Source organism: Stegostoma tigrinum, chromosome 19 (assembly GCF_030684315.1).
Source record: "Stegostoma tigrinum isolate sSteTig4 chromosome 19, sSteTig4.hap1, whole genome shotgun sequence".
Lineage (NCBI taxonomy): Eukaryota > Metazoa > Chordata > Chondrichthyes > Orectolobiformes > Stegostomatidae > Stegostoma > Stegostoma tigrinum.
In genome coordinates, this window is record NC_081372.1 from 1,127,770 (window position 1) to 1,150,979 (window position 23,210).

Below are 23,210 nucleotides of genomic sequence, written 5' to 3' on the forward strand. Positions count from 1 at the left end.
GAAGGTGAATTATTCACTGCAGTATTCCCAGCCTTTGACTTGCTCTTAAAGCCACAGTATTCATATGAACTAGTTCAGATTTGTTCTAGTCATTTTTAATGTCCAAGATGTTGATATTGGGGTCTCAATGATGGTAATGTGATTGAATGTCATAGGAAAGGGATTAGATTTCCTTTTGTTTGGGATAGTCATTGCCTGGCATTTGTGCGGCGTAAATGTTACTTGGTACTTTTGAGCTGAAACCTGGTTCTTGTTCAGGTCTTTCTGCATTTGGTCATGGATTGCTTCAGTATTTGAGGAGTCATGAATGGTACTGAATATTGTGCAATCAATGGCAAACATTCTCTCTTCTGACCTTACGATGGAGGGAAGATCATTGAAGCAGCTGATGATGGTTGGACCTTGAGGAACCTCTGCAGAGATGTCCTGAAGCTGAGATGACTGACCCCCAACAACCATAATCATTTTCCTGTGTGCCAGGTAGGACTCCAACCTTTGGAGAAGTTTCCCCTTGACTTGATTCTAATTTTGCTCAGGTTACTTGATGTCAAGGGCTATCACTCTCACCTCCCCTCTGGAATTCAGCTCTTTTGATAATGTTTGAACTTAGGCCGTAATGAGATCAGGAGATAGGTGACCCGAGCAGAACCTAAACTGTATGTCAGTAAGCAGGTTATTTTCAAGTCCTGCTTGCTAGCGTTGTTAACAAACCTTCCATCACCTTGCTAATGTTTGAGTGTAGATTGATAGGGTGGTAATTGGCTGGGCTGGCTTGGTCCAGCTTTCTCTGTGCAGAATAAATCTGGGCAATTTTCCATTTGTCAGGTAGATGCCAGTATTGTAACTGTATTGGAACAGTCTGGTGAGGGCCACTGTTAGTCCTGGAGCACAAGTCTTCAGTACAAACCAACATAGCAACCGGAATAGACGGTTCAGCCCTTCAAACCTGTTCCACCATTCAGTGAAATCATGGCTGATTTGTGGTCTAACTCCATATACCTGGCTTTGGCCCATATGTCTTACATTTTTGTTAAGCAAAAATATTAACTGTTTCAGATTTAAAACTAACAGCTGATCCAGCATCCACTACCATTTGTGGAAGAGAGTTCCAAACATTTACCATCCTTTGTGTGTGGAAGTGCTTCCTAACATCTGTCCTGAAAGGTGTGACCCTAAATTTCAGACAATACCCCCCCCCGTTCTAGAATTCCCATCCAGTGGAAATAGTTTAGCTGCCATATCTTTTCCTGTTAATACCTTGAAGATTTTGATCAGATCGCCCTATTTAACCTTCTAAATTCTAGAGATGACAGGTTTAAATTATATAATCTTTTCTCAAAACTTAATCCCTGAAGTCCAGGTATCTTTCTCGTAAACCTCCATTGTATTCCCTCCAAGGCCAATCTATCCCTCCGACTCCAAGTGGGACCTAACCAGGGTTTTGTATAACTGCAGCATAACTTCTGCATCTTTATAATCCAGAGCTCTAGATGTAAAAGGCCAGCATTCCATTATCTTTCTTGATTATTTTCTGCACCTGCTTGTACCATTTTGAAGACCTATGCACCTGAATCTTCAAGTCTACATCCACTGTTTTTAAGAACATAGAACAGTACAGCACAATACAGGCCCTTTGGCTCATGATGTTATGCTGACCTATTATCCTCCTCTAAGATCAAACTTCCCTGCATACTCTACATTTTACTATCATCCACATGCCTACCCAAGAGTCGCTTAAATCTCCCTAATGTATCTGACTCCACTACCACCTTTGGCAGCTCATTCCATGCACCCACCACTCTCTGTGTAAAGAGCCTACCTCTGACATCTTCCCCTATACCTTCCTCTAATCACCTTAAAATTATGCCTCCTCGTAATAGTCATTTCCACCCTGGGAAAATGTCTATCCACTCTATCTATGCCGCTCATCATCTTGTACGCCTCTATCAAGTTACCTCTCATCCTTCTTTGCTCCAAGGAGAAAAGCCCTAGCTCCCTCAAACTTTCCTGTTAAGACCTGCCCTCCAGTCCAGGAAGCATCCTAGTAAATCTCCTCTGCACCCTCTCTAAAGCTTCCACATCCTTCCTATGATGAGGTGACTAGAACTGAACACAATATTCCAAGTGTGGCTTCATACCATCTAGAAACTATCTGATCGATCCCTTTTTGGTCCTTAATCAAAAATCTCCCACATACTTACATTGAACTCCATCTGGCACAGTTTTGTCCATTCACTTAGCCTGTCAATATCCCTTTGTAATTTTATGCGAACTTCTATACTGTCTACAATGTCACCTAAGTTTGTGCCATCAGCAAATTTGGATGCATGATTCTATACCATTACCCAAATCATTTGTAAACAATGGTAAAAATTTAAGGTCCTTGTGGGATACCGCATCCTGACAATTTGAGCACCCTTCCATTATCCCTACTTTCTGTAACCTGCCACTCAACCAATTTCCTAACCATGTCAGTAATTTGCCCTTGATCCCGTGGGCTTTTACCTTTGTTAACAATCTCTTACGTGAGACTTTAACAAATGACTTCTGGACATTCATGTAAACACATCCACAGACATTGTAGATAAAACCCAAAAGAACTGATGATGTTGTAAATCAGGTACAAAAACAGAAGTTGCTGGAAAAGTTTAGCAGGTCTGGCAACATCTATGGAGAAAAAAATCAGAGTTAAAGCTTTGGGTCCAGTGACCCTTCCTCAGAACACTGCTGAGCTTTTCCAACAACTTCTGTTTTTTGGTCTGTAATTCCCTAGTTTTCCTCTTTCACCCTTCTTAAAAAATGGAGTGATGTACACTTTTTCAATCCAGAAGCTCAACTCCTGAATCTGGGTAATTCTGAAATATATGGTTAGGGCATTTACAATGTGCTTGCCTACTTCCCATCCTCGGATGGAAATTGTCACGGGAATTTGTCTCTCCTAATTCCATTAATTTCCTTATTACCGATGATTTACTTACATAATTTAATTCAGTACCTGTTCCCAATCCACTATTAATTTCATCAGAACTTCCAGCAAACTATCCTTCTTTTCTATTGTAAATGCTGAGGCAAGGTAATTATTTAGCATGTCTGCCACTTTTCCGTAGTCATTGGCAATATCCTAACTTCTAGTCCTTGGAGTGGGCCAACATTGCTCTGACCATCCAGTTTCCCTTTGTGTAACAAGGGTCTAGGCCCAAAACATCAGCTTTTGTGCTCGTAAGATGGTGCTTGGCCTGATGTGTTCATCCAGCTCCACACTTTGTTATCTCGGATTCTCCAGCATCTGCAGCTCCTATTATCTCTAACATTCTGGGAACCCATTTCGAATCCCGCCATGGCAGATGGTGGAATTTGAATTCAGTAAAAAATAACTGGAATTAAGATTCTAATGATGGCCATGAATCCATTGTCAATTGTTGGAAGAAACCTACCTGGTTCACTAATGTCCTTTAGGGGAGGAAACTGCCATCCTTACCTCGTCTAGCCTGAATGTGACTGCAGATCGACAGCCCTTTGGGCAATCAGGGATGGATAATACATGTTGCCTAGACAGTGACACTGTCATCCTGTGAATGAATAAAAGGAAAGGAATCTGAAATGCTTGTTGTTGATTCATGCTTTTCACTTCCAAATTCTACATTGTACTCAATCATGTTATAATCACTATTTGATTAATGTTCAAGAATCAGAATCATAGAATCCCCACATTGCAGAAAGGGGCCATTCTGTCCATTGAGTCTGCACCGATCCTCGAAAGAGCATCCCATCAAAACCCAGCCTGGTAACCCCACATTTCCCATGGCTAATTCACCTCGCCTGCACATTCCTGGACACTATAGACAATTTGGCATGGCCAATCCACCTAACCTGCACATCTTTGGACTGTGGTAAGAAACCAGAGCACCAGGAAGAAACCCACACAGACATGGGAGAACATGCAAACTCTACCCAGTCACCCAAAGGTGGAAGTGAACCCTGGTCCCTGTTGCATTGAGGCAGCAGAGCTAACCACTGAACCACCATACACAATTCATGCACAATTAAATTACTAAATAAATCTGACTCACCAGAAATCCAATATTACTTGTTCCCTTGTTGCATCCAGGACAAGTTGTTGTAGGAGCATGTACTTGGCACGCTCTAGAATTTCTGACAGGTGCTTGTCTGCCTCTTCTCATCCATGTTAAAGTGAAAACTACTATAGCTTTGCTACATACTTGCCTATTTTTTCAATTTATACAATCCAGCATTTCAGAAGTACTACCAGGGGTCTATACACAATGCTTATGACAGTTTTAGATCCTTTACCATTGCTAACCTCCCCCCCGCCATATGGTCTCCACTGAATGCTTTGCCCTCATTAGGTAGTCCCTCACCATTCAAGTAATATTGTTTCTAATCCAGCTCCTCTGCCACATCGTATTGATGGAATGTTGTCATGACCCATAGCCTTTGCATTATCTATGGCTTCAGCCATTTCTTGATATCACATGCAATCATTCGAATTGGTTGAATACTGGTATCGGTGATTCAGGAGACCATTGGAGCAGGCCACGTTGGATTCACTTGGCACCTCTAGCTGAAGATTATTGCAAATGCCTCATCCTTATCTTTTACATAAAGTGCTGGGCTCCCCTATCTTTGAAGAAGCATGTGTTCTAGAGCATTTTCCTCCAATGAATTTTTAATTATGCACCACCATTCATGACTGGATGTGGCAAGACTGTAGAGCTTAGATCTAATCCTTGCGTACAATCACAGTGCTGTTAGCAAGGGAGTTGTAGGATTTTGATCCAGTGACTGTGAAGGAACACTGAAAAATTGTCAAGTCAGTGTGATTCCCATGCCCAGATCAAAACTGGATGATATGTCCACTGTTGTTCACTTTTTTTCTTGCTGTTTGACACAGCTTGTTTGTGGCACAACCAGGATGGCAGGAGTACTCTGCCTCGCTGCCTCTCTAGTCCCCCTATTGATATATTGCAAAATAAAACTTATTCAAAGAAGATGCAAAACTGTTAACACACTAGATGTGATATGACAATAAAAATGCTTATCCCTCTAAATAACCCAATTAAAAGACACACTTGTGCGCACACACACTGGTCAAAGGAGAGGAAACCATTCAACAGAGATTCAATTTGGGGAAATTTGAGCAGTATATTCTCAGTGAGAAGCAGTGTACAGTGGAGTTGTAGATATTTTCCAAGCTACTAGTTCGGAGATATTATTGCACATCTCTAGAGCAGGCACAGCATGAACCTAAGGCTGTAGCCCAGAAGCCAGGACACTACCGCCACACCACAAGAACTTTTGCAGTGCAGCTGTACCCCAGTTGGTAGCAGTGCCCAAAGGAGCGATATGCCAATGAGAAGCTGTGCCCAATGAAGCCAGTGAGACCTGATCAAAGGAGTTTATTCCAACCCGGCCATGAAGGAGACTGCCTTTGATCCATTGTGTACAGTCCTGCCTCAGGATCAAGTTCCAGGTAAGGATCCTGCTGCAGAGAGCCCAGGAGACTGGAGTGTGAAATGCCAGCCAACATCCAGTTCAAAAGGTTTGAGAGTGTGGATGAGAATCCCCTCTGTCCTAAGAAGTCATCACATTGTGATCAGATTGTTAATCAGCTCAAGAATCAATCCCACTGCAACAACAACTGGGTGGCTGTAGCTGACATCAATCTGCTCAGCTGAGGGTTTACCCTATCCACTTAAACCCGATGGGCCAAAGCTGATATTGAGATTGAAGTTTAAACACTGTTAATCAGGACAGTTTACAGACACGGAAAATTCCAGAATGCTGAAGGAATCTTGTTCTGCGCGTAGGGCATGTGGAAGCAGGTCAGAGTTAATTAGAGAAGTACATTTGAGTACAGGTTTTGTTATCTAATCTGAGCAACTGCGATAATCTTACAACGTGATGTTCAATAGGAGAATAGTGCCTTTCAAATAGCTGGCAAAGTAACCTAAGGTGAGAGTGGGTGTGGGACTGGGGACTGAGGTTGGGATACCAATATTTTAACCCTTCCCTGACCCTCTCATTGATGCGAGTTTAAATCACACCTGAAGATAGCCACTGGGTGAGTTTGAGGATTCTGTGAATGTATAGTTTTAGGTAAAGTTCCTGATGCTCAAGAATGTTAGTCTCCCTCCTGTTTATGTAGAATGTGATCACCCAGAGTCAGAGACTTTGTCACTCCTTCAGCCACAAGCCAAACGTTTTCCCAGCAGGTGGTTCCACTGTTTATGTATTTGTTTTAGAGAGTGCAGTTACCAGAGCTTTCTACATTTTTTGGAGGCTGAATGAGTAAGTAGTGAACAGGCTCTGCTAGTTTAAAAATCCAGAGAAATAAGAGTTTAAATCCAACTGGGTAAGTTTGAGAATTTAAATTCAGTAAAAATATTATTTGAAAATAAAATACTGGTGTGACAGTGAATATGGGTGGAATCTTATCCAAGACTGGGTGATATGGGCTATGGTGGGATTTGTGGCAGAATTGGATGACATGTCCAGCAAGGTCAATCTTGATATCTGGAGCATCTTGATCCATCTTTTATGCTTTACACAAGTGGCCTGGTGAGATTCTGACTAGGTGGCTGCAAGTTGCCAATTTATGGGGATCAACTCGTATTAAATATCTTGTTGATAGCACAACTCTCATCATGAACATTCAGCTTTCTAACTTAGCAAACTTACCACTCAGAGTAGATATAGAAAACTTGACATAGAAACGAGAATAGGTACCTGCCAAATTCAGTGTGTCACGCGTCCAACACTGAGGTCTTTCAGAACAAGATGGTGTAACTTATGCTGATGCTGTGGGGAAGGCCATTGATCTTTCTCCAGTCTGTGCGTTCCTCCAGGATGAGACTGCTTTGACCTGAATGACAGCCATGAATTAGACTGGCATGATCTGATGTCATGGCTTCATTGCTGGTCCTGGAAAAGAGGACATTGCGTACCTACACCACAAGGAGAAGGCCTCAAGGATCTACCCAGAAAGTGGGGTGCTAATCTGTCGTGTCCAGGGCAAATGTCAGGAACTCTGCAGGCAGCTCAGGATGTCTAGACCTTGTCAAAGTACACAATTGGAGGGGGTCCACAGGACGTTTATAAGAATGATCCCAGGGATGAAGGGCTTGTCATATGAAGAGCAGTTAAGGACTCTGGGTCTGTGCTCCATGGACTTTAGGCAGATATGGGAACTTTTAATTTAAACTTATAGAAGGCCTGGATAGAGTGGACATGGAGAAGATGTTTCCACTCGAAGGAGAGTCTAGGACCCGAGGGCACAACCCCAGTAAAGTGATGACCCTTCAGAACCGAGATAAAGAGGAATTTCTTCAGGTGGTGACTCTATGGGACTCAGCTGCTGCAGAGGGCCGTGGAGGTCAAAGTCGTTGAGTGTGTTTAAGACAGAGATAGATGGGGTCTTGATTCATAAGGGTATCAAGGGTTGTGGGAGAAGGCAGGAAAATGGGGTTGAGAAACATATCAGAGATAATGGGAACTGCAGATGCTGGAGTATCCGAGATAACAAAATGTGGGGCTGGATGAACACAGCAGGCCAAGCAGCATCTTAGGAGCACAAAAGCTGACGTTTTGGGCCTAGACCCTTCATCAGAAAAGGGGGAGGGGGAGAGGATTCTGAAATAAATAAGGAGAGAGGAGGAGGCGGACTGAAGATGGATAGAAATATATCAGCCACAACCAAATGGTGAGGCAGACTCAATGGGGTGAATGGTCTAATTCTGTTGCTTAATCTTATGAATAAAATGTTGGCTGAATGATAGAAACAGAGAGTCATTGTCAATGGATATTTTTCGGGCTAGAAGAAGGTTTGTAGTAGAGTTCACAGAGGTTGGTATAAAAATAGTTCGAGGAATGAGAAACTTAAGTGTTGAGGATAGATTGAAGAAGTTGAGACAGTTCACATTGGAAAGAACAAGGCTGAGAGAAGAAGGCTAAGAGGAGATCTGATAGAGGTTTTCAAAATCATGAGCAGGATAGATAGAGAGAAACTGTTCCCATTCATAACAGGAACAAAAGGGCTTAGATTTAAAGTGATTCTTGAGGTGATCATGTGAGAATTGTTGATATCTTTGAGGTGTCTTCTCATACTTTTACCTCATGGTTACTGAAACAGAAACCTTGACAATGAGAGCCACTCCTGGTGCAGCCTGTACATTGTACACACTGGAAAGAGTGAAGGGGTATAAATTACAGCTAGTTGATAGTTGATTCCTTACTCTGTCTGCTGTCGGTGTAAATCATACTGTCAGCTCCCAAGGTTACATTGACTTAGAGAACTGATCTTACTGAATGGTTGACTCCTGTTCCTTATTCTTAGATTCTGCTTGTGTCATTCACATTGTTTGGCTGAAGCAAAATGGATTGGAGTGAATGATTTCCTGATACTCCATTCTGGAGCCGTTTGTCAATCCTGCTGCATCGTTTCTGATAACAGGCAAAAGCAGAGTCAATGCAAATGAAGACACACCCAAGAGATTTTAATAATTGTGCAAAGACTGACGGCATGTTTTTTGCGAGATTATTTCCTTGCTGATCTACATTTTATTGCTCTTGAACGTCTTTCTGGTTAGATGATTGGTAATTTGGCTTCACATCTTCGAATCTTCACGTACAAGAACATTCTAAGTTGCTTCATGGAAGCTGAATCTAATAACTGATTTAAAAAGTTGAAAGAATGATCAAGAGCTGAATTGCAGAAGTAAGATTAAAGAAAGGGGTAGAAATGTTTACAGAATGTGACAATTAAATAGCCGGAGAAACTGAGTAGGCCCGGCAGCAACTGTGGAAAGAGAAACAGAGCTAACATTTTAAGACCATGAGACATGATGGGCTGAGTGGCCTCCTGCATCGTACCACAAGTGATTCTATAATGTGGACAAGAACAGAGTCAGTGACAAATTTGGAGCCAGGATAGGTTAGCGAGAATAGCAGGTGATGGGCAAATGGGATATAAAGCAAATGAGGATACGGACACCCGTATTTTGGATAAGTTGAAGTCTGAGGGTAGCCAATGGGAAATCAGGTTTGAATGGTGGAGTCTGGAAGTGCAGACCCTTTTTTTTGGATACTTGGGCGTTGTTTATATAAGGAACTAGCTTTAGTGAAATAAAACCAAATTGCTGGGGAGAGTTGCTTGATTAATGTTGATAATCAAGAATCTCTACATTAGCTTTGAGGATGAAATGTTTAGTGGAGCTGTGATTAGTGAACTTGTTGAATTTCAAAGAGTCCCCCTTAGCACCCTTCAAACTTCTGGGAAGATGAGAGTTAAATAATTTGTGCTTAAAAGAAGAAGCATCACTCATTTTGTTAAATAAAACTTAAATAAAACTATAACTAGGGCACTGGTGGAAGGATTGTATATCTGAGAGGAAGCCGTTTTATTTTATGAAAGAGTTCATTAGGATAGACCTAAGGAAAATGTTACCGTTGTAGCAGAGATCTGAATTTGAGGCCTGGGGTGTAATATAGTGACAAACACAAGATGTTCACTGAAATCAAATCCGTTAGGGGAATTCAGGACAACCTCCTTTATCCCCAAGAGTGGTGAGTATGTGGAATTTACTCCCACAGGGAGTGGTTGTGTTGAATAGTCCAGCCGTATTTAAGGGGGAGTTGAATAGGCATATGAGGGAGAAAGCACTAAAAGTCTAGACTAAGATGTAAAGGAATGGGAGAAAGTTCATGTGGAGCAGAACCACCAGCAGAGATTGATTGGGTGTAATGGCGTGTTTGTGCGGTACATTCCATATGAAGGGCATCAACAATTAGAAATATTGAAGTGAGCATTGATCTGCCACAGAGCAGCATCAACAACATTTATCCTGCCTTCCCATTAAACAGGTATTTTTTCTTGCTTTTTCCTTCAGTTTTATATCAAGTAATTACAATAAGCTGCTTCGGGTTTAACCTGAACAATCCGTCCGTCACTCTGCAGGCATGATGCCAGTTCTGGAAGAGAAGGTACTGCCCAAGGATGGGTCACTGACTGTCCCTGTCCTTATTGTAGGTACGTTCATTTTTATCTGGTGGGGCATTATTCTTAGCGTGACTGGCACTGTGATTCCTCACACTGGGCTCCAGATAAAACTACCACAGTCCTGAGTGAGGAGTGTAAGGTTGCTTATGGCTCAGTACTGAAGGACAGTTGGCTTTAGCCAGTTGACCTTCAGCAGTGTTCCTTGTACACATTTTGGGATCTTTAAGTCTTGGTTCTTTAGCAACTAGGGCTGTAGTGATTGAAGGGGAATCTCTTATGGAGAGGGAAGTGGCCATTATTTTCCCTAATTCCCGTCTTACCCCCACCCTGTCCTACCACATGTGAAGACAGGTACCTCCACACTATGGAGACAGCCTATTCATTGGGTTGGAAATCCTTCAGGAGCTGGGAAAAAGGGCAGGATTGCAGGGATCAGTTATGGGGCCTTAACTTTCCACCATTTGGGTGAAGGAATGAATATCTGTAAGTCTAAATTATAGAGACATATAAAGATTAAATTAGTTGAGAAAAGAAAGACAACATTGGGAAATGTGGAACTATTTGCTTTTCAGTGAGTTTTTTGATGCAAGTCCATAAACTGTAGGGAAGCAGAGATTTGGCAGTCTAGTTACACAAACTATTGAACACTATTTCCTGCTGCTCTTCCACCATCGTCTCTGCTGTCTCTCATAGAATCCCTACAGTGTAGAAGCAGGCCCTTCAGCCCAATAAGTCCACACTGAACCTCAGAGCATCCCACCCAGACTCATCCTCCTATAACCCACCTATTCTACACATCCCTGAATACTATGGGGGCAATTTAGCATGGCCAATCCACCCTAACCTGCACATTTTTGGATTGTGGGAGGAAACCGGAGCACCCGGAGGAAACACACGCAGACACGGGGAGAATGTGCAAACTCCACACAGACAGTAGCCCAAGGCTGGAATCGAACCCAGGTCCCTGGCGCTGTGAGCCAACAGCTCTTTCTAATAATCAACCTCTTTCTTGACATCCAGAATTGACTGAACTGCAATTTTCTCTAAGTAAATGTGAAAACTAAAGTCAATGTCTTTGATTCTTGTTCCAAACCCCCAAGCTATAAACTGCATCTCCTCCATCCTCAGACATCCACCTCGGATTAAACTTTGTTCATAGCCTCTCTATCACATTTGAGCCTGAGATGAGCTTGCAGCCAGATATTGTCAGTCAGACTGCCTGATCCCCTGTCTCTGCCTCATGTTGCAGTTGAACACCCCTGTCCACGTCTTTGTTTCCTCCAACTCAACTATTCAAACAACACTCCTGGTTGGCCTTCCATTTTTCATAAATTTGAACAAATTCAGAATTCTAGTACCTATGTTCTAACTCATGCCAGGTTGTCATCAATTATTACTCCTGTGTTCAGTGACCACTGTTGCCTTCCAGGTTGGCAATACTTCCAATTTAAAACTCTTGTCCTTCCTTTCAAATGTCAGCATCGTCTCACCATCACTCCTATAACTCTCTGGGATCCCTGCAACCCTCTAATCTGGCCTCATGAGTATCACTGCTTTCTTTTGCTCCCTGTTACAGTGCCCTTAAGTGCCTGGGCCTGGAAATCTCTCTATCTCTCTGTCTCTTTCTCTCTTTATAAAATTCCTTAAAACCTACCTCTTTGAATAAGCATCGGACATCTCCCCTAATACTTTCTTATGTAGCTGGGTGTCAGTTTTGTTTGATCATGCTTCTGAGAAGCAACTTTAAATGCAGGTTGTTGTTGTACTCGGGTGCCAATGGGATTTCAACAATTCTTCACACACTAGTATTGAATCTCTTTTGAGCAGTAGTTGGAGCTTTAAGATTGCTATTTTTTGGTTGGGAAGGTGTATCAAGGAATATAGGGAAAAGCAGGTATATGGATTGAAGAAGAGGTCAGCCGTGATCTAATTAAATGGGAAAGCAGGCTGAAGGGCGGAATGACTTCCTCCTGTTCCTATGAATGTACAGCCTCAAACTATGCAAATAAATGTTATTTATCCTTCAGGGAATGGTCCCTCCGGGATTTGCCTATCTTACCTACTGTCTGGGTACAGGCCCTACCTGTCTCCCACAGCAAGCCACCCAAACCCAATACTACAGCATAAACTGGAAGAGAATCATCACCTGTCGATTGTTGACCAGGTAATGAGTACACACCTGCTGTCAAAATGCTGAGGTAGATATTTAATCCAAACTCTTTATCAACCCATTTCTTGATGTGAGATCCTGGCTAAGCCAGTAGTTATTGTCCTGAAGAAGGTGACTCTTTGTCTCTAAAGTGATTGTGAGCTTCAGCTTTGGGCCGCTTTTTAATAATGTAATTAATAAACATATCCTGTCAAGGCAATGCTCAAACCCTAAACCTGTCTCACAGCTTTAATCAACAAAATGTGAGGCTGGATGAACACAGCAGGCCAAGCAGCATCTCAGGAGCACAAAAGCTGACGTTTTGGGCCTAGACCCTTCATCAGAGGGTGCTCCTGAGATGCTGCTGAGATGCTGCTTAGCCTGCTGTGTTCATCCAGCCTCACATTTTGTTGTCTTGGATTCTCCAGCATCTGCAGTTCCCATTATCTCTCACAGCTTTAATCATGCAGTTTTTACAATGCACAATTCACTGAATACTGAAGAGGATTCTCTTTTCCAATTTGATGCTCTCCATGAACAGCCTAGCTGTTTATGGACTCGGTAACACATGAGATGAGGGGGATAGGGTCAGTAGGGCTATCCAGTGGAATATAGGATCTTTATGTGGGATTGGCTAGTAACAAGAAGCATTTGGGGATATTCTAGGCCCGAAACGTCAGCTTTTGTGCTCCTGAGATGCTGCTTGGCCTGCTGTGTTCATCCAGCCTCACATTTTATTATCTTGGAATCTCCAGCATCTGCAGTTCCCATTATCTCTGGGGATATATTTATTGACTGGTCTGCTTTCTATGGAGAGCTTGTGCGTGATTTACAGATTCCACGTGAGAGAGAGGTTGGCATTTTGTGTTTGATGATAAGCGTGTGATTAATACTCTGTGCTCCTGTGCCAGGCTCAGGCTGGGACCTGGGGCAGGTGTACTGTTTTATATCATTGTTTCTCCAGGTCACTGAGACAGATTTTCCCGTAACTGAACCTTCTTGTGCTGTTAGGGACCATCTCCAAATCAAATGAAAAAGTGAGCTGAGCAGTAGCAGCTGACCGTTGATCTGTAATTCTTATCTATACGTGCTTTTGTAATGTTGTCAATGATCTGACCCTGACTGTCTGAGATGAGCTGCTGACAATGCCTTTCATTATTTAAATGTCACATTGCCTTGGGACAGGGCACTCTTAATTAACACACACGGCCATGTTAATGATGCTGCTGAACTCTCAGTCACCCTCGCTGTGAAGATTATTAACCTTTGATAAGATTACTAGCTCACTGCTTTCACTGCCCTCAGGATCTGGAGTATCTCTCTGAAGGGTTAGAGGGACGTTCATCCAATCCAGTGGCTGTGCTCTTTGACACTCTGCTGCTGCCTGATGGCGATTATGGGCTGGATCACACTTCTCCATTATTCTGGAAGCTGGAGTCTTGGCAAGGCATTTCCCACCTGGTCTTGGGTACTGCGCCACCTGGAGGGTCCTGGAATGTAAGTGACTGCTATTTGAACCTCATTTTTTTTTGTTATTCATTCTGTTCTTGAAATGTTAATCCATTAGCATGTAGAGGAGAAGTAGGCCATTCAGCCTTTCAAGTCATTCTAGATCATGGCTGATCAACTACCTCAGTGCCATGTTCCCATGCCGTCCCTATTCCCATGGATGTTGTTGGTAACTAGAAATTTATCAATCTCTTTCTTGAACCTAGTTAAGGTCTAACCTTTCACATCCTCTGCAGTAAAGATTCACCAGCTCTGAATGATGCAATTTCTCCTTATCTTAATCCTAAATATCTTGCCTTTTATTCTAAAACTGTGTCCCCCGGCTGCAATTCCCAAAGCCAGGGAAAACATCCTTTCTGCTTCTACTCTGCCTGTTGCTTTAAGAATTTTGTAAATTTCAATGGGATTGCCTCTCATATTCCTAAACTCCAAAAAATCCAGGTCCAGTCTTCTCAGACTGTCCTCATAAGACAGTCCCAACTTTACAGGAATCATTCAGGTGAACCTCTGCTACATTTCCTCTGTGGCAAGTCCATTCTTCATTAGGCAAGGGGCGAGAACGGAACGCAATGCTCTGAGTGCGGTCTAACGGTGGCTCAGTGGTTTGCACTGCAGCCGTACTATCCCAGGGACCCAGGTTCACTTCCAGCCTTGGGTGATTATCTGTGTGGAGTTTTCATGTTCTCCCCCTGTCTGAATGGGTTTCTGCTGGGTGCTCCGGTTTCCTCCTACAGTTCAAAGATGTGCAGGCTAAATGGATTGGCTGTGCTAAATTACCAATAGTGTTCAGGAATGTGTAGGTTGGGTACGTTAGCCAGGGGAAATGTAGTGTTACAGGGATAGGGTTGGGAGATGCTCTTCAGGGGATTGGTGTGGACTTGTTGGGCCAAGTGGCCAGCTTCCATGCTCTGGGGATTCTACTAACCAGTGCTCCACATCATCAAAGCAATACTTTATTTTACAACTGTGCTCAGATCCTTTTGCAGTAAAATCCAACGTATCATTTGCCTTTGAATTGCTTGCTGCTTCTACGTGCTAACTTTCAGTGACTCATGAACAAGGATAAACAGGCCCCTTTGAACATCAATACTTTCCCATTTCTCACTACTTTAGAAAAACTCTGCTCCACTGTTCCTCCTACTAAAGAGGATCACCTCACTTTTGTACACATTATAATCCATCTGCCAGGTTCTAGCCCTCTCGCTCAGCCTGTCTAAATCTCCCTGAAACCTCTTTGCAGCTTCTTCACAACTTTTTACTGTGATCCCAGCTGACATTATAATTGGACACATCAGATCCCAGACTAAAGTTTGGCTTGATAGTTTTTTTTGTGTTTTAGTGACCCAGTCTTTCACTGAAACCACAAACACATAATGCTGTAGATTCAAGTTTAATAATAAAACATGCACTTAATTTGCAAGAGAAATAAAGATAAAGCAGAATAAACAATTTACGTATGGCATAAATTTAAAGATTTCGGAACACTTGGCAAAATACACTATCCTTAATCCCAAAAGTATTTCTTTACAGAACTCGTACCAGAAAGCACTCCCTTCTCTTTCAGATCTGTAAGATTTATTTTAACTGTGGCATCAATTGCCTGCCTTGAGAATCTGATGGCCTGTTCCTGAAGCTTCATACAACTGAACTTAGACTTTTTCAACTTCAAATATCTTGTTCAGGTTTGTAACCTAATATAAATGATATTAAAATATTGATAAATCACACACCTTACATCACAGCATTGCCACCTAGTTTTGTGTCATCCTCAAACTTAAAAATATTGCAGTTTGGTCCCCACATCCAAATCATCGATATATATTGTGTACAGTTGGGACCCAAGTACTGATTGTTATGGTACCCCCCAGTAGTCACAGCCTGCCAATATGAGAATCACCCATTTATTCCTACTCTTTTTTTTCTAATTCTTAGCCCACATCACCCATGCCCTATCCCATGTGCTGCAGTTTTCTTTACTGACCTGTTTGGGACCTGATCTGAAAATTCAAACATACCATGGCCGCAGGTTTTCCCACTGTCTCTGCTAGTAACGTCCTCAAGAAACAGGTTTATCAAGTATGAATTTCCTCTTCATAAATCCATATTGACTGCTCAAATCTCCCCCGTCCAGAAGGTGGGCACAAAGTGCCAGACCAAGGCCACTGCACCTTCCAGATCTCTATCTTTGAGGTTTTGGCAGAGAGCATTATACCATCATCCATATGCCTATCTAATAGCTGCCTAAATGCCCCAATGAGGCCGACCCCACTACCCTCTCTGGCAATGCATTCCACGTCCCTACCACTCTCTGAGTAAAGAACCTACCTCTCATGTCTCCCCAATATCTACCTCCATTCACTTTAAAACTTATGTCCTTGTAAAAGCTACCTTGTCAAGCTGTTTTCCAATCTTACATTCTATGAGATTTTATATGTACTGCTGTTCTCACTGACACAGCGTTGTTCACAGTGCTGTCATGTTAAAATTGTGTTTTCACACAGCTTCCTAATGCATTAATTCATCTTCCAGGCTATGGAGGGCTCAATGCTCACACTGAGCTTTGGGAGCTGGATGGAGTTACCAGGTCTGAAACTGAAGGACTGGGCTGGAGAGAAACGAAGGTTTGTAGCAATCCTATGACATTGTAATTTCCCTTGACTGGGTTGTGCTTAATGAGTTCAGGTACCTTGATAGGTAATATTGTCGTGGGGGCAGGGGTGTCAGTGCAGACTGACCAGAGTGTTTTGAATATGATCTTATTGAACGGCTTGGCTGAATGGCCTACATCTGTTCCTATATTATATATTGTTATGCTCCCTGAACTTGATGGGTCAGACTGTGGGGAGAGATTTCATAAACTGGCTTGAATTCCCAGCAATGTTGAAGGTTGTGGGGGATGTAGATTGAGGATTTCAGGATTTTGAAAAGTGTTGATGAGAGAAACGTTTCTGCTGGTGAGTGAGTCCCAGCTATTCCAGAGAGAAATTTCTTCACATACTGTATAGGATGGGCTGAATGGTAGGTCACACTGCCAGAAAAAGCAATTGATACTTGATAAAAATATTAATCCTGAGATTGGGCCATTTTGTTCGGCAGGCTGTGCAGGGCCATGAAAGCAGGGTTGGGTGGGTTGAGTTGGAGTATACATTAGCTGGGGTCTCACTGATTGGGAGAAACAGCCCCTAATGGGTTACAGGTCCCCACCCTGATGCATTGCTACAGCTCCCAATATTTGGTATCTCACTGAGGTTGAATCCTGTTATCGTGTGTGCAGACCCCCTTGCCCATCCTGTTTTAATCTCAGCAATCACCATAGCCTGTGGTGGACCTGCATTTACAAACTCACTGAAGAAGGGAAAATATCGTAAATAAAATTTCATTTCTATAGCACCTTTCCTGAGCTCAGAATATCACAGACCGCTTCACAGCCGATCAAGTACTTTTTACCATGTAGCCTGTTGTTGCAATGTAGAAACATGGCACCTGAAGCATACTGCATGGCAAGATCCCACAATGTGCTAGTAGCCCGATAATCTAGTTTTTTACGATATTAATTGAGGAATAAACATTGGCCAGGACACCAGGGAGAGTGAACTAGTGGCCATGGGATCTTTTACATCCAACAAAGTATAGAAATTCTCTGATCTGAACAATGGGGCCCTGACAGTGCAGTATTCCCTACTCAAACCCACAAGTTTCTGACTCTGAGCTGAGAGTGCTCCTCACTGATCCACAGAAGAAAGAATGCTTAATGGAAAGGAGCTGTTTTGTGGGGTTTCAAAAAAAAATCATTGAGGTCCAAATGAGGAACAGAAGGAAAAGATACTGAACGTGAAATGCATAAAACTAACTAGATGGACAGAGAGATGATTCCAGGACAGAGCAAGGATTAGCAGAGTGGAGTCAATACAATGTGGAGATGGAGGAACACATCAGGTCAGGCAGCATCAGAGGAGCAGGGCAGTCAACATTTCAGTCCCAGACCCTTCAATGTTACATCGGCTGTCTTACTGCTCTGATGCTGCCTGACCTGCTGTGTTCCTCCATCTCCACACTGTATTGACTCTGACTCCAGCACCTGCAGTTCTTGCTATCTCCATGTGAATTAGGAGAATGAAGAGTGGCTAATGGTCATTGAGAGATAACCACAAAAAAACATTAAAGGGCTGTTTATTCATAGGGGTTAGAATGTAGAAACTAGCTCCGATTCTAGTCTTAGTGATAGGAAGGGGAGTTCAACACCCCTCTGGTAATCAAAATCGAATCACAAGCCCCCAATCTGTTACGGCCAGAGTAGAGTTCCACTTCTAATAATTAAACCCAATACACCTAGAGAAACTGGCCTTTCCTCATCTAATCTGTTAAAAGGGATTTGTTAAGTGAAAGAAAATCCATGATATTCACTTCACAAGCAATAAGTAACAATTTATTTATTTAACCCTAACAATGGACAAATTAACAGAACTAGTAACAAATCGAATAATTCTCCCTTAACTACTGACAATTCCCAAACAGAAAAACATTTCTAATAGTATGCTGTTCCAATAAATAGAAGTCCCACTTATAAAATGCCAATAATAAAAATAAATTAAAACTTAGACTCTGAAAAGTACAGCCAGGTTAAGTCTTCCAGAATGTTCTTTCCCTTCTCTGCTGATCCTTCTGTCAGGAATGTTTCTGTGTGAATTCTTATGTCAGGAATCTTAGCTAGGAGTGCCATGGTACCTTTATGAATGGATGGTGCTTTCTCAGAGAACTTAGAGATTTTTGTGAGAGCCAGAGATTTACACTTAAGGTGGCAGTTCAAACGTACACCAATTTTCTAAAATCCTGTTCACATATACTCCCTGCTCCCCCCCACCATGACCTGCCAATTTCCTTATTATAAGAACAGTGTGAGGTTGTCAAAAGCATCAGCTTTAAATTCAGTTGGTTTTCACTCTCTAAGTGATTGGTTTAAATTAGTTGGCTGATCTTCAAGTAGTTGCCAAAACATCAGAACAAGCCTAAGGTTTATAATCACACAGCCAGTTGATACATGTTTCAATTTCAAAACTGCCTGTACCCCTTCAGCTGCTTACAGATACATTTTAGTTTAAATCTCCAAGCTTAGAAAAGCACATCACCTCTTAAAGGGACTGCACACTCTTCCCCCCCACCCCCCCATATCTTATTATTTTCACAAACAAATTCTACCTTCCTGCTTTGAAATTCACAAGAACTCTGCACAACCTTGCAACACTTAGCAACGTAGAAACAGGAGGAGGCCATTCAGCCCCTCGCGCCTGTTCCACCAATCAGTGAAATCATGGCTGATCTGTGGCCTAACTCCATATACCTGTCTTTGGCCTACATCCCTTAACACCTTTGCTTAACAAACAACTGATCCAGCATCCACTGCTGTTTGTGGAAGAGATTTCTAAACATCTATCACCCTTTGTGTGTAAAAGTGCTTCCTAACATCTCTCCTGAATGGTCTGGCCCTAATTCAGTCAGAACTGATTGCCATGTCTAAACTACACCAACCTCAGCCATCTCTCCAGCTGTATCTTGCTTTGAGCCCCAAAATCAGGCAGCTGCTCCTTCCTAATCCAATCCTATCCCCTCCCCCTCCATACCCCTATTCACCCTCTTACTCTCCCCTTCCCATCTCAATGCTGCCTGCTTTTCCCTCTCCTCCTCACTCCCTAATTTCCCTCCTCCTCACCCCACTTGTCCTTCTCCTCGCCCCCTTCCTCCTCCACACCCCTCAATCACCCCTCCGCAATCCCTTGGCCCATCCCCCCAACCCGCGCTTCTGCGTGGGCTCAGTGAAACGTCGCACACAGAAAAAGATTCTTTGAAGCCACAAAAAGCAGGCGCTGCTGGGGACCTGATGGAAATCGATGGATTTTATTGTTAGGATATCAAGAGTTACCGAGCTGAGAGAACTGATTGGCTTTCTCCCAATTACAGAGAGTCATAAGTTAGAGAATGATGTTCCAATTGCTTGTTTCAATAAAAACAGGAAATTCTGTTAGTATTCAGAACCTGGGGTGTGGGTGTAGAGTTAAACGAACAAATTGACCAATCCCATCACTGGTTCCTGCACCATGGGTTCCTGGATGGAGGGGGGTGTGCTGTGAGGGTACCCCACTGTAAATAGCAAATTGTACCCAACGTTCTTCACTTTTACCTTTTTCTTCTTTCTGTCTTTTGATTCCCACTCTCTGCCTTCCCTGCTCCTCTGTATCCGTTCTCCCCTTCCCTCCATTTCTCTTCCCTATACCCTCCTGTTGATACCCATTCCCCCACCCCCAGGAATCTAAGGAATGATCGCGTGACCCCAGCTGAGGTTGCTGCCTATTACCAACACTTTGTCAGTGACATGGGTCTCGAGAAGAACTTTGTGCCCAATAGCTGCCTGACATCCCTGTGTCGAATCAGTGGCATTGCTGAGGGTGAGGGAACCAGCAAGGAAAGAGTGACCCAGGAGCAGGGACAGGAGGAAAACAGCAGGACAGCAACACAGTCGTTGTGGGAGGTCAGAGGTTTCCAAACGGGGAGCAATGGGGTGCAGACACCCTTCCTGATCTTGGCAGAGAATGTGGTCTTAGCGACTGGGACACAGGATGAGCCTGTGAGGCTGGGTGTTGAGGGTGAAGACCTGCCTTACGTCTGTCACAGCATTTCTGAGTTTGAAACGGCCTTAGTGCATAGCTGGTTAAGTGAGTGCGCAGAGCCAGTGCTGGTTGTTGGAGCAGGATTGACTGCAGCCGATGCCATTCTGTGTGCTCATCACTACGAAATTCCCGTTCTTCACATCTTTCGACGGGCAGTCACTGACCCCAACCTGATCTTTAACCAGCTGCCGAAAGTGCTCTACCCAGAATATCACAAAGTGCACCAGATGATGAGTCAGCAGAATGCTGGCAGACACTCTGCTTCTTATCGAGGCTATACCAGCTTTCCCCAGCACCAGGTTAGCAGCTTCAAGCCGGACAAGAAATGCATCCTGGAAAGCTGGGACAAGTGTCAGACAGTGGTGAATATCTCCATGGCATTGGTGCTGATTGGGGCTAATCCCAGGCTCACCTTCCTTAGGGACAATGGTAGTTACCTGGGACTGAACGCTAAGATGCCGATCTCCTGCCGCTGTAACCCTTTGAAGATTCATCCTTACACCTATGAGCTGCTCCAGGAGCCCAACCTTTTTGCAATGGGTCCCCTGGTGGGCGATAACTTTGTGCGGTTTGTGAAGGGTGGGGCTCTAGCTATTACCAGCTGTCTGGTGAAACGTCGCAAGGTACAAAAGGACCACGACCTGGCAAAGTGAAGCAGGAAGCTGGCAGTTTCTACTGATCATAAACCAGATAGAGGAGTAATCTCTCGTTGTGTATCACTCCTGAGCAGACTGATTGCTGCTGAGTGCATTTAGGGGCAAGCATTGCTGCTTTCTGTCGGCTTTCTCGCATGGATTTGACTCAAAAACAACTCAACTCCTACATCTTCCGGAAATGTGTATTTGGGAACGTTAAACTTTCTTCCTGATAGAGGAGAATTGGGATTGAGAAGAGGTAATGAAGGAGAGAGCAGGGGCTGTAGAGTCAAGGGTACCCTGTCAGGAAACAGTTATGGTTTGCTCCATTACAGATGCCTATCCATTCAGTAAAACTAACAAAAACACTGGTCAAACAGTAAACAGAATCTATATTCTCACCCGTTGACACTCAATCCTGCTCCAGAGCTTTCTGAACCAGACTTATGACCGAGTACTTGTTTGTCAGTCATTGTCAGGTCACTGAACAAAGGTAAAAGGTGAAAGAAGTTTTTGGTTTGGGTCTTGGAGGAGTTTGGGTTGTTAAAGTTATCATAATTTCTGTAAAGTGAGAAATGGCTGACATGCTTCAGATGAGTGTTTTGTTGTGTGATATCCCCCTCTCTCGGTGGTATTTGGCCTGTTACCAGGACTTAACTGGAATTGAGGGGGAGTCTGGACACAGACAGAGATCTGCAGTACCAGCTATGATGCCATCAGCCAACACCATTGGATTTATTGAGCCCAGTCTAGTCGGAATGAAACACATCACCACTCTCACTGTTAGTTAAGACTTTTCCTTCAAATTAGGTGAAAAATGTTCTGAAATTTTTTTTGTTTCTAATCAGTCTGTTCAGAAATATTATTACACAGTTCTGCAGCAGTGGGACTTGCTGTGAACTGGAGCTGATAAAGGCCCTGGGACCAACACAATGTCTGGGACTTCAACAAATGATGGAATCAACAATTTATCTCCTGAAACAATAATTGTGAAAGAAGTTTAGAATGACAGAGAAGGAAATAGTTAACTTAAGTGAAATGAAATGCAGAAAGAGAAATGGAATGAAGGAGAGATCAAACTGAAAAAGAAAAGATACAGGAGGGGAGAGATTTGCAGGAATGAGTGAACAGTTTAATTGTTCCCTGTCTGGGACAGGGGGACGTTTGTACTAACAGTGATCACGCTGCTTGAAAGCTACCTAATGCTGTCTTCAGTCCTAACACATTAATGAATTTAATATGCAAATTCTGCAAATTTTCTAAAACACCAAGGAGCAGGAGTATGAAAATCTGTTGATGTAAATTGAGCAGTGGTTTCTAGAAATTTACCGTTTCCATCAGTTTCACAGTTGACTTTCAATTAATCCCAACAGGTGTTGTTAAATTTATTTTTCCAGCAAATTCGACCAGCTGTGCTTCCTTAATCCACACAATCAGCAGAATTAGGGAACAGTATTCCCAACTTGGATATTGCAAATCCAGGAAAAATCCTTAATCATGGGACAGATTGTGGTGGTTGTGGGTGTGTCAGATGGGGTTCATTGCAGGATGTTGGTGTGTCTAATGGGAGGGGTCAGGGAGTGAAGGGGACAAGGGAGAGGGAGTAGGGGTCAGGGAGTGGAGACAGAGTGGAATGGGGTCAGACAGTGAGAGAGAGAGAGCAGAGGGAGGGGTCGGGGAAGTCAAACAGTAGGAGGGGGATTGGAGAGGGGTCTGATGATGGTGGAGGGTGTTATGTGTCAGACTGTTGGAGCTGGTCACTGGGGTTAGGAGGTACACTGGTGTAATTGGACTTGTGTTTTGAAATGTGTGGCCAATTCATAGAACATAGAACAACACAGCACAGAACAGGCCTTTCGGCCCTTGATGTTGTGCCGACCTGTGAACTAATCTAAGCCCCTCCCCCTACACTGTCATACACATTCTGTGCATGATTCTTTGTTGGTATGTTTCTGTGAAACTGGTTTGTTGAAAAGTGCTGATGTTCAATACAATGATTGTAAAACTGGAGGAGTGTTATGAAACTGATTATTGATCCAGCTGGGCTGATTTATTACATCTGGCTGAGCAGTCTCATGTTTGGTCCTGCTCTAATACATCCACTTTCTGCAGTCTACTCCCCAGCATGGCCTCTAGGGGGAGTCCTGTCACTGTCGCTACAACCTGACCATAGGTTAAAATTTATCACAAAAAGTGGCTGCTACCATCTCCAACAAACCCTGATCCCAGTGTTCCACAGT

General features: G+C 43.2%; 1 protein-coding gene across 1 annotated transcript; it reads left to right on the forward strand.

The window, feature by feature from the left end:
- The first annotated feature begins 237 nt into the window (after nt 1-237).
- Nucleotides 238-22,552, forward strand: osgn1 (oxidative stress induced growth inhibitor 1). Its single transcript, XM_059652671.1, has 6 exons — nt 238-480; nt 9,906-10,045; nt 12,043-12,179; nt 13,470-13,661; nt 16,203-16,294; nt 19,974-22,552. The coding sequence occupies exons 2-6, from the start codon at nt 9,976-9,978 to the stop codon at nt 20,986-20,988; spliced, it is 1,506 nt and encodes a 501-aa protein (XP_059508654.1). The 5' UTR covers nt 238-480; nt 9,906-9,975; the 3' UTR covers nt 20,989-22,552.
- Nucleotides 22,553-23,210: the final 658 nt, after the last annotated feature.